At 42.2% G+C, this 12,457-nt stretch overlaps 1 protein-coding gene across 2 annotated transcripts in view; it reads right to left on the bottom strand.

The window, feature by feature from the left end:
• Positions 1-12,457, bottom strand: part of UTP20 (UTP20 small subunit processome component) — a gene marked incomplete at its 5' end in the record, with an annotated part of 78,305 nt that overhangs the window by 24,518 nt on the left and 41,330 nt on the right. The window contains 11 exons of one of the 2 annotated variants that reach the window (XM_080935039.1): positions 1,702-1,839; positions 2,244-2,384; positions 2,670-2,825; positions 3,902-4,054; positions 4,155-4,205; positions 4,411-4,554; positions 5,418-5,505; positions 6,459-6,603; positions 7,178-7,410; positions 9,776-9,855; positions 10,490-10,633. In XM_080935039.1, coding sequence (XP_080791165.1) covers positions 1,702-1,839; positions 2,244-2,384; positions 2,670-2,825; positions 3,902-4,054; positions 4,155-4,205; positions 4,411-4,554; positions 5,418-5,505; positions 6,459-6,603; positions 7,178-7,410; positions 9,776-9,855; positions 10,490-10,633 — 1,473 coding nt within the window. The remainder of the gene's footprint in view (positions 1-1,701; positions 1,840-2,243; positions 2,385-2,669; positions 2,826-3,901; positions 4,055-4,154; positions 4,206-4,410; positions 4,555-5,417; positions 5,506-6,458; positions 6,604-7,177; positions 7,411-9,775; positions 9,856-10,489; positions 10,634-12,457) is intronic. The other variant, XM_080935038.1, reaches the window with a different exon arrangement.

Raw genomic sequence — 12,457 nt, 5'->3', positions numbered from 1 at the left:
ATGGTATCAATTTAAAGAATATTAATGTATTCTGAGCCATTTGCTGCCCAGATCTTCCAGATGGGTTCAAGACTATTGGCAGTGAAGAATGGGGGGGGGGGGGTGTGGGCGCTTGTGACCAATCTAAAAGCAAAAAACAAAACAACAAACAAACCCACAACACTGCTACATGGCTACACTGCTCATCTCCTTCAAACCTCAAACTAGGAAAGTAGCCAAAAATGTGACTCCAGTTGTCAGATTCTGGATGTCAATTACAGCAAGATAGTACAGTGTTCCCCAGGAGGAAGGTTAGGGAGCATTGCCACAACCTGAATTTACTGTACACAGAGAATTGTGGTTTTCCAGTGAACCCTGAAGAGCCTAATGGTGTCTGAGTTAGAGATAGCGGCTGGGCATGGAAGCTGTAGTGCACAGGGAGGAATGCCAGGAGACGTGCTAGCTGCTTGAGGAAGGGCTCTTGGGTTTCAACAGGGCACTTTGGCATATCTGAGTGAGGGAAAGAGTCACCAAAGTCCAGCTAAGGACAGGGACACTTATACCCTATTAGCAGAGCAGTGACAGGGATGAAGGACACAGCAATCATAAGCACGTGAGCAAATGCACAGGAATGTCTCCTTGCCTGACCTTATTTTTTTTTTTTTTTTAGAAGACTACTATTTATAAAGCACTAAGAATATTCACTGTGCATTTAAAACTAATATAGAGGGGGAAAGCAAGTGATAAACATACTTCTGTAACCAGTAAAGCAGCAGAGGGAAAAAAAAAGTTAGGACAAATCAACAGAAAGAATAAAGGGAAAACAAAACTAAGGAGCAAGACTGCAGAGCTCAACCCAACCATCTTAATATAAGCATGTCAGGTGCAAACTGTCTAGAACCAGTTCCCAGCCCGAATGTCTGGACATAAAGCAGGGCCTCGGGAAATACAAGTCAAAAGTGGGTTCACGAATAAGGAGCTGCCAACACTGATGAAACCTGGGAGATTCTGTCCAGCTGTACTTCATTCAGCCTTCAACGCCTTTAGGTTCTTCACTGGTTGTACTTACTGGCTTTTAAAACCTGAATTTAAAGAAGCAACCTTTTAAGGCTAGGTTTGGTGGTACAGGACCATAGTCCTGCAGATGAGGGAAGAGGGATTTAAGTTCAAGGCCAGACTCAGAAACACAATGAACCATCCCCACTCTTCTCAAGAATAAGGAGGAAGAATCTTACTTGGCTTGGTGGCACACACCTATAGTCTCAGCACCTGGAGTTTGAGGCAGCAGGACCACTGGGAGTTTGAGAGCAGCCTGCACTACTACACAGTGAGTTCTAGGGCAGCCTGGTCTCTTCAAACAAGGCAAAAAGCAAGAAACCCAGGAACTAAAGAAACAGACTCATGCCTGCTGTAAGGCCAGCATCTGGGGAGCTAGCTGACAGCAGAATCTCGAATTCAACCAAGGTCAACTTGGACCACACAGCAGATTCTTTCGTAAAAGGTCAGAAATCAATTTAGAGATCTAGAAATTTCTAAGAAGAGAATTTCTTATTTTGGTGGTTGCCCCATTTGTGCAAACAGTAATAAAAATAAATTCATAATTTACACAGTATTTAGCACATATCAGACTTCGTTCTAAGAGATCTGACCTACTCTTGTCTAATTACGATGATAAAATTAATCTGGCTACTAATGCTCATGCTTTTTATACTAGTAGCTTACCTTGAGCATTTTCTCATCAAGAATTGGAGCCATGGCATAAGGCATGATGTAATTCTGAAGAGATTTTGAAGACAGCACAACCTGTCCTTCCAGGAGCTGTTTAGCCAGTTTCTTCAAGGCTCTTGCTCGCCTGTGGATCTAGAAAGTTAGATAAAATATGCAGTGGTTACTGAACACTCTCTCCTAAAGCCACCCCTGCCTTAGCCCCAAGTGCTTTTTCCATGAAAAGTTTAAAGGCAGAGAACTAGGAGACCATGACCATGGACTAGGAGATCAGATACTTGGGTCTTGATTTGCTTTCACATATATAATCCATAGTTCTTAACAATGAGCCTAAATTCCCTGATCTGTATTTATTTGGTGATGCCAACAAGAAATGAGACCCCCAGGAGAGGATCATCTTATATGCAAATCTGTCTGCTGGTCATGCAGACCAGGGAAAGGAACTCTGAAACCTTCTTGGAACATGAAGGTACATCTTTCCTACTAGGCACAATTGTGTGAGCTGTTTGCTGAAGGCAGGAGGAATCGACTGCATCTACCTGAATGTGCTTCATGTTCTCAAAGAAGTCCATTTCCGGATCATGGTAATGAGTGAGCTGAACCAAGTCCTTAAATTCCAGTTGATTTGGAAAAGTTTGAATCAAACAGGAAAGGATCAGCGTATAGTCATGTTGAACACTCTGCAAATATCAAATTGAGAAAAAAAAAGTATTTTAGAAGTATTATTCATTTCCTTGATAATATAAGGTAGACAAAAAGCCATTCATATTTTAAGTAAATCATTTCTTCAAATGTAAGAAAATAAAAGAACTGTAAAAGTCATATCACTCCCTACCTATGCCTCAGAAAGCTTGGTGACAATTGGTAACTATTTTAATTATTCATACTAAATCTCACTGCTATTCAACAGCAGAAGAGGGAGAACACCTATAGACAGCAGTAACGAGAAGACACAGTTACAATACCTCTGTCTGGCTCTTCAGCCCTTTCCTCAGTTTCTCCAGGAGTGTCCGGTGAATGATCTCCTTATAGTCTTTCTCTGTGACATTCAAAGCAGCTAGCCTTTTGATGATACTTGTCAAGCATATGCTGGCATTGTCACTTAAAGACATGTCTCCTATCTGAAAAAGAGAAAACCCAAGTCATCCTACTCCTAAACGTTTTCCTAGTAATAAAACATAGAGTGTTACTCCCCCAGCAAGCACCCTGCCATTGCAGGAAGTGCTGTCAAGCATACTTTTAGACAGCTTTACCTCCCAGAGCAAGCAGAATAAAGGTTTCCTACAGCCAGTTCTTCATCATCAGATCGCCATGGAAAAAGGCAGAAAGAGTAACTTGGATTAAAGGTCCAGAGTCCTCAGTTTAAGAACATAGTGAGCTGGTAAGGCAGCACTTCTGCTGCTGAGAGTCCTTCAGGTTAGCTAGCTTTCACACTCTGAGGATTCTTCAGTCCCCCTCCCATCTTGAAGAGTCACAGATGTGTGCTATCGTACATATCTTGCTTTGTACACAGCCTGGTGACTGAACCCGGGTCAGTCTTCACTGGTAAGTGCCTTGACCCATGAGCTGGCCCTCAACAGATTTCAGAACAGTCAGAAGGCTGTGCAAACATCTGGGTCTCTACTTCCTTCCCTGCAGCACTGGGAAAGCATCCAGCACTGGTGTAAGACAGGGCCAGCGGTGATGTCCCATGATGGCAGGGTATGCTGAAGAGCTGCAGGAGGAGGAGCTGTGAATTTGAGGTCCACTTGGTCTACATACAGTTCCAGGACCGATAGGACTCCACATTAAGACCCTGTCTATAAACACCCACATAAAACAAAAAGGCAAACCAAAAAAAAAAAAAAAAAAAAAAAAGAAAGAAAAAGGACAGGGTCTTGCTCTGCAGACCAGCCTGGCATCAAACCCACTATCCTTCTGTCCTGACTCCCATGGTGAGTTACAGAAGTACCACACCCAGGCCAGGTATCACTGGGTGGGTTTTTTCTGAAGCGCTTCCATGTATTTATTAACATTCTCAGTCTTGCAAATCATGAGAGGAACACTACTGGTTCACAAAACAAAAAGTCTGCATCTAGAAAAAAATCTTACCCTAAAACTGTTTGTCCTCTTTCCAAAACTAGGCTTAGGAGTTAGGTCACTGTATCTGGTGGTGTGCTAACAAACAGACTGACTGTCTGCCATGAACCCCACCCACCTCCATATTATAGAAACAGCTGTGCATCACAGCGATGAGGTAGTCTGCATCCACCGTCTGCATTGCCTTTATGTTGGAGGTGATGGTCTGGAAGGCTGAGAAGCGAACGTCAAAGTTGATGTCATCGAGATGTCTTTTATCAAAGGCATTAAGCTATGAGAAACAACGACACAACCATTTAAATCGAAGGATTATATCAATATTAATAAACAAGCACTTTTGAAGCTAAAGAGATGTAAGATTTCTTTCTTACCTTTACAATATCTGTAATATATTTTAGTCCACTTTCAAAATCAGACAGACTCTGAAAGGAAAGCAATATGTTTATTTTTGAGCTTTAGGAGGCAGAATTTCCGGCTGTAAGCAGCAGTTACTAAGGGATGAAGCTGGAACTCCCCTGCTCTCCCCAGCCCCCACCACCACTCGACTTCATATAACATCATACTGGAAAAAAGGTGGCTGGCTCCAATATTTATGGGGTGAGAAGAAACAGAATGCGTATCAGATACCTGGAAAACGGTACAGAGCAGCTGTCTTGACAATTTGTTCTTAATAACTGAAAAGAGTTTGGCAAGAGGTCTGAGGAAGTGTGTGGGATCCAGACAGTGCTGTAATAAGTTCTGCACTGTCACCAGGATGTCAAGCTCTGTATCCTGAGAATCAAGAGAAACTACATTTCAGTATCTCATAAAACCTCTCTCATGCGCATGCATGCGAACACACACACACGCGAACACACACACACGCGCGCGCACACACACACACACACACACACGCAGACACAGATACATGCATACATACACACAGACATATACAAACACACACACACACACGCACAACAAGCAGATTCACTTATGCAGGCGAGTTTACATATTTTGAGACCAGGTTTTAATACTTGTAACAATCCTATATCTTCTGTTTCCTAAGTGCTGGGATTACAGGTGTGTACCATCACACCGAGTTCAGTTTGTACTTTATGACAGCATTGGAAATAGTTAAGATTAAGAGTCAGAAAAATTATTTCATGGTATTTAAAAAAATTAGTATTTAAACTTAATATAAAATCTATAATGTTACAATTTCTTCCTTTAATTCAAATAAAGAATGCATGTGATTCTGAAAGTCTCTTCACAGTGGTGCTAAGGGCAAGAGCATGCTGAGGAAAGGAAGCCCTTCTTATTATCTACAGATCTGTAGACTGATATCCACATGACTACATGGTCAAGGATGTTTGGCTCACTACAGATACTGATACATGAGCTCTCAACTCCAGTCAATTAGGGATCAGAAACTTAATGAATGAGAAGTTAAATGAAGAGGACGGTTTCCCTGAGTTGCAGATGGTGACGTCCCTCACTTCTCGCCCACTTCCCCTTCTATTTCAAACGCTTTACTTCTATAGAGCCTAAAGTTTTCTGCAACAAATAGTCACAGAGTTTAAGCAATAAAATCCCCTACATAAGTATGCCTAAGATAGCACCTTCTGAACACAAAGTTAGGATCCTCTGAACGGTACCTGAGCAACATTGCCCCGGAGGAGGAACGGAAGGAGAAGTGTAATGAGGAGGGAACACTGTTCTCGGTCCTTCATAAACTTGCTTATCCTAAAGAGGACAAATGGATACGTTAGGAAGCTCTGTAGGAAGAAGAATCTCTTACAAGCTAAACTACAGAAAAGCAAGAGGTGTGTGCAGTGGGTGCCCTCATTCTGGATATAACACTCCAGTATCTGGGAGGGTGGTGGTCCTGATGCGGATGCTGTCATCTGGCAACTCAGGCTTTCTTACTTTGCAAGGAAATCTTATCAGGCACCACCACAGAAGGTTTCAATGTAACTCCCTTAACAGCACAGTGACAGAGGCATCCTCTGCCCCATTTTGCTTAGAGAGAAATGGAGATGAGAGAGCCCCTATGGTGTGGCCAGGAAGCAGCTGCTGGTGGGTGAGGCTCTGGTCTTTCTGAGCCTAATGGCCTATTATGTTTCCACCACATTGCCCAGGATGAACTTGAGCAAACAGACTCAGAAACATGAGTGAAACATTCTAGCTTCTACAAGGTCCTAATTTATAATTTTTATGTTGTTGAGAGTAATCCAAAGTCATCAGTATTAGTAACTCTCACATTAAAATTTAGGATAAAGTAGTTTCTTACTAACTTTGCCCTTTCAGGGACTGATTATATATTATTAATTCTACTGTCCAAGTCTTTAAAAAAACAGGCTTGACTCTTCATGCAATTTGTTCTTCTGAGTAGGTTTAGTGATCTGACAAAACCTGAGACTTTGATTAAGTAGATATGCAAAGGAGGAACAATCACACTGTTTGATTGGGAGATGCAGAGCTACACTCCGGCCCACTCCTCCCTCTCCACCCACTGTCTTTCTTCTGTCTGATGTTTAGTGCTGGAGATTAGACCCAGGACCCTACAGACATTATTAAAGACTCATCCTTCCTAAATTGTTCAAAGGTTAATTGAAAAACTAGATAAAGGTTTAAAACTTTAAATCATGGAATGGTAGTGTGCTAATCACACCTTTTAGTACAAATCTGCCACTTACTTGGAAAGAATGCCAAGCTCCTTACTGACTTGAGCCCTGTTCTTTTTCTTTTTCACCTTTTCTGCACTTATTGTGGTTTTGCTGAGATACTGAAGAATTGCAGGCACATGCGGCAGAATCAGTCTCCCTCCTACAGTGACAGGCTCTGAAACAGTGATATCTCAATTAGCTCTTCTTCATTATATAAGATGTTCTGATGACAAATAAGGAACGCATTCAATTATTAATAAACATTACATTTCAACTCTAGGGGCTGCTGAGATTACTGAGTGGTTAAAAGTACTGGCTGCTCTTTTAGAGGTCCTGAGTTCAATATCTGATGACCTCTTCTGACATGCAGACAGAACACTTATACATTAAACATACAACCTCTCATTCCCTTCCCAAAACACATTTCAACTCTAATCACTAAGTAACTTTTTCTTCCTTAAAACAGATACATCAGTAGCTAAGTTAGAAATGTATGTAAGACCTGTAGGGTATGTAAACCATTCCTATTACAGTACAGGAACTGTTGGGCTACTGTAACAGGAAGAATTCAGGTGTAACAATGGAGAACACTTCCCAGTGTCCTGCAGGACAGCTGAGACTTCCTAGCTGGAGAGTAAGTAATCTACACTCTTATACGTGCAAAGAATTTCAGAGTACTCAAGCCTCTGAAAAAAGAAACTCTACTGATTCTTTTCTGAGAAGAACAGCTGCCTACAAGGTTCGTGCACTGCACACACCTGTGTTTTCTGCCACGTCAGCGTACACACAGCCAGTTACCGGCAAGCTTGGCACTGTCTCTGTGGGCTCAAAATCTGGAAGGCTGAGAAGATCCTCGACTATATCCATTATTATGCCAGCTGCAGCATCTGACAGGCTTTTTGCTGAGAGGACCGCAAAGACATTGCTCAGGATGTCACATTCTGGGTGTCCAGGTTTTTGTTTAGCCAGAAGAGGAAAATATCTGCAAGGAGAAAGACATTGTAACAATCACCTCATTTCTCGGTATGTTATGCTTAAAACATTCCATAAGAGTTTCTACGCTGATGTTAAGGAGTGTATGTGTATATGAAGAAAAATTACTTTATTTAGATATTTTAGATTTTATATTACTGAGATCTGCACCTACTTACTTAATCTTCATGGCATCTCTAGGAGGCAGCATTATTTCCTATTCCAACAGCTAAGCTGTTGTAAGAAGCAGCAGGACTGAGGCAGAGTCTCACACATGTGAGGAGTGCTGTCTCTTACTGAACTATATCCTCGCTCCTAATAGAATGAGAGGGGACGGTCTGAAGACAGGGTTTCTCTGTGTAGTCCTGGCTGTCCTCCTGGAACTTGCTCTGTAGATCAAGAAGACTTCAAACTCAGAGATCCACCTGCCTCTGCCTCCTGAGTGCTGGGGTCATGGATGTGAGCCACCACAGCTTGGCAAGAGTAGCGTTTGTATGAAGTAGTTTTTGACACACACATTCACTAATTCTTTTACAGCCTACGTCTGTGGCTGCTGGAATTCCAACATCAGTCAGCATCCCCTGGAGATAGTTCTCAGGTGGGTGCTACATATGAAAGGGAAGCAGATGGAGCGGTAGCACAGGCACAAAGAGCACTCTGGTAAGCAAACTTAGGTTCCTGGAAGATCACCCAGTGCTCGGAACACTGAGCTATCTCCCCAGCCCAGCAACTACTTTTTTGGGGGCGGGGAGGGAGAAATTTCAGAACTCAATGTCCAGCATGGATGTGAATAATGGACCAAAGAAAGGCCAAGCTGCATTAGACTTCCTTCCTGGACTAAAGCCCTTGGTGGCTTGTTTGTATACATTGCTATAAAAAAAACACTGCTTATGGGCACAAAGTCCCTTGTCAAACAGGAGCTGAGGAAAGTGAGGCTGTTTTCTAGTAACAAACAGATTTTCCTACTAGTAAAAAAGAACAGATGACAAAAACAGTGGTGGGGCTTGGGAAAGTCTATCCAATAACAGAACACTCACGCTATAATGGTAAACGATACTAAAAATTACACATATGGTCTCAATACTATAAAAGGCAATGGCCCGAGTTTAGATAGCACCACCAGATCAGTATGAAAGCTTCACCTGACACAGGAGTTTTATAAGGAGACAGTGATCTAGAAAGTCTAGAGTTCCCCCAGGCTCTTTCTAGATTCTCCATTTCAAGTAAGAACCGGGAAAAAGGCATAATCAACCATCAATGGACAAATGCGTATTTTTCAGGAAGGCACACCAAACATGGTGAGCTTATGTGATGATGTCATCTTTGCATGATCTATTTCTACTTCTTCCTTGGCCAGGTCAGATCAAATGACTGAATCAATGATCACACACTGGAGGAACCTGCCTATCGACTGCCATGCCTAGGCCAGCTCTGGACTTACTATGCTGTAACTTTCATTTACACCACCTTGGAAGATGCAATTCTACCTATGTTCCCACATTTTATTGTGAAGTATTCGTATATTCCGGAGGACATATGAAGCCCCCTTTCCAGCTTTGGACCACTCAGGCCACAGTTAGGTTTGTCTTAAGCGCTCAGTCTATGAGCATTCTAGAAAAGTTAGTGATGCAGAAGCTGAGAGTGAAGCAGTGACCACTAGGTCGGAAGGGCAGGGCGGAAGGAGGGGCAGGGAAGCACTGGGCAGCAGGTCCCACTGAGCTTTGGGACTCCACTGCACTGTAGGGTGACAATAGGCTACAATGGACTGGCTTTCTAAAAGGCTGCAAGAAAGCATACTGAATGTTCTTACTAGAAGGAAAACAATCTGAGCACATGTGTTCATCCTGAACACAATGTATTCATGTACAGCAACATGCCCCTTAAGTATGTAAAATTTACGTTCTTATTTTTGAAAGTTTCTCACACATCCTAGATATGTTTTATCTCATATTCACAAATATATTTATAAGCATTTTTCTTGGGATACATCATATACACTTTTTAAGTCCATTAGTTTTCTTAAAATTATGTATTTTGGGGGCTGGAGAGATGGCTCTGCGGTTAAGAGCACTGACTGCTCTTCCAGAGATTCTGAGTTCAATTTTCAGCAACCACATGGTGGCTCACAACCATCTGCAATGGGACCCACTGCCCTCTTCTGGTGTGTCTGAAGATAGTTATAGTGTACTCACATATATAAAATAAATAAATCTTAAAAAAAATATTTTGAGATCTTTCCCTGGTGTTATTCAATAGCTTTATTTGTTATGACTGCCCTTGAGAGTGACTCACTGTTTAGCAGATGGTCCTTAGACCAATTTTGACTAGACTAGGCTAAAACACTGTTCCTTTTGAAAGGAAGGAAGAAATCTTACCTTGAATTTCTGCTCCAGATACTAATTAGTTTCAACAGAGGAGTGGGCGAATACTGACTCTCAGATCCAAGCCTGCAGATCTAGGATAGCAAATAAAGGCAACATAAACCACAGACTAACAGAAGAGACACGAGCAGTTGGTAAGCAGGGTAAGCAGCACACTGGTGTGCGAGACAGAACAGGACAGAGCACACAGGAAGGACAGATGTGGGGAAGCAGCAAAATGGCACCAACAGAAAAATGGCAGGGATGGTGTAGAGAGTGTTTTTATTATACTGGAACCAGCTATATGGAGTTTCAAATGGTCAGAAATGACTCAATTTACACAGCTAGAAACTATTCTCAAAATCAAGCTCCTCCCATCACCTTCTTTAGCTATCGGACTACACTAGTTACCATGACAACTGGCCACACGCAGAGACATCAGTAAAGAAATGCAGGACAAACAACACACACCTGTGCTTGATAGCATGAGAGGCTATGGCAGATAAGTCACATTTCTTTAAGGCACACAGTCATATTCAAGTTAACCTTCAGTATATACGCCACTGACTCTTGATCTTTAGGTCTAACTCAGTGTTCTAATAACCTGCAGAAAATAGTCTTGATGGAAGACAGAGTAGACAACACTTATGTCTGGGTGGCAGACTATGCTGGGTAATTAAAATAAAGGAGAAGTAGAAAGCCAGGTAGGACGTAGAAATCCCCGTTTACCTGGGGCCAAACTGTTCCATAAAACACGGCATCAATTTCTTCTGCTCTGAACTGGTAAGATTCCCAATCCAAAAAGATATCAGTGACCATCTTGATTCCCAGACGTCTTAAATTTTTCAGTGGGTTAATAAACCTCAGCTGTATCTGCAAACAAAGATGTTTTTCAAACATAAACATAACACATATACAAACCTCACACACAGACACACAGACACACACACACACACACACACACACAGACACACACACGGTTTTTTAGAGAGGCATTCTTGCTCATGTGACAGGAAAAGAGACTGGGGCTGGAGGAGATGCTCAGAATTTAACAGCGCTGGCTGCTCTTGCAGAGGACTCAGGCTCAGTTCCCAGCACCCACATGGCAGCTCACCACCAACTCTGACTCCAGTTCTAGGGGATCCAGTGCCCTTTTCTGACCCCCGAGGGCACTGCATGTACATGGTGCACAGATATACAGCCAAAACACTCATATGCATAAGACAATAATAAAAGTAAACACATGTGTCTGTGTAGAGGCCCTGAGGCTGGAGAGTCACAGCAAACGTTAACCAGACATCACATTTCCTTCCGTGTGTGGTGTGAAACCTCAACAATGCAGCCTCAAAGTAGAAATACTTACAGGGTCTCCATCAATGGCATTATAGCCATAGTCCGCACTTCTATGGGAGACTGAAAATTATGTGTTGTTCAATATGTGAGGAGTTTTTCGAACTTGGGAAGGGCAGACCTTATGCAAAGACAGAATTTCCACTAGACTATTACAGAATGAGCAGGTTTAGAGCCAGAGAGGGGAGGTGACGACCTTGGAGTGACGCCTTTCAAACAAATGAAAAGCCCAACAAATCAGGTAAGACTCAAACTTTGACTACGTTCCTACCCAATCACTATATTGTGGGTATTATATATTTAGATGGCAGCACTTTTATATATGAGCTTATTTACCTATAGCGTTACCTAAGAACTGTCCTGAAACTTAGGGCAACAAAGAAAATCCTCTTAGGTAGTTAATGTCTTTTTCTTTTTTCCCCCTTTCAGTTTTTTTTTTTTTGAGACAGGGTTTTTCTGTGTAGCTCCCCCTGCAGACCAGGCTATTTTCAAACTCAGAGATCCACCTGCCTCTGCCTCCCGATTCATATCTGAATACTGGGACCCAAGGCATGTGCCAGAGAATGTCAAGTCTGTTTCTAAGACACTAAGAGAAGTTACTTGTCAGAAAAGACAACACTAATCAAGAGACATCTAAATATGCAATACCTCGTTTTAAATTCAAGTGACTATGAAGGAGGCTACTCCTCAGTGCTACATTAGCACAGGATCATGAAACCTCTGTCAGATCCCCTACAGAGGGAGTAACGAGCAAACCAAGTCACTTACAAGGCACTCTGATCAGCTGCTACTCTACTGGGAACACTCCATGTCCTTTGACTCAGGTTTGGTAGAAGATAAAAAGGATCACTGATACTTTTAAAAACATGGCATTGTAATCATCTGGGGCGAACAACAAGCCAGTGTTAGGACACAAGACCTCAAATAGACGCCCTACTCTGCTCCATCCCTGCTCCCGAGGGGCAGGGCAAACACACTATCAATTTCTAGAGCTAGCGTTCCAGCTGTGCTTACTCCATATTGTTGACCAAACTGGAGAAAAAGCCGGAAAACAGGCAGTTGTAGATTTTATGTATATTTTAATATGAGCCATAGCTTCAATGTACAAACACCACAAAACCATTTACAACCTTAATAACATACTTCATGTCAGCCAACACCCCAGAGACTATTGGAGTCATAAAAAGCAAGTGTATAACTGAGCTCAAAAGCACACTTAGACAAAACCACCATGGAACACTCACTGTGACTTCTTGGACTCATTTAAAAGAGCAAGAGGCTTCACATTGTGAAAAAGCTTAACACCTCACTAACTAATAAACCATGAAATTGCACAAATGATCCTCT

Source organism: Micromys minutus (assembly GCF_963924665.1).
Source record: "Micromys minutus genome assembly, chromosome: 22".
Classification (NCBI taxonomy): Eukaryota; Metazoa; Chordata; class Mammalia; order Rodentia; family Muridae; genus Micromys; species Micromys minutus.
The sequence above is the reverse complement of the archived record's forward strand: the minus strand, read 5'-3'. Positions and strand labels throughout refer to the sequence as shown.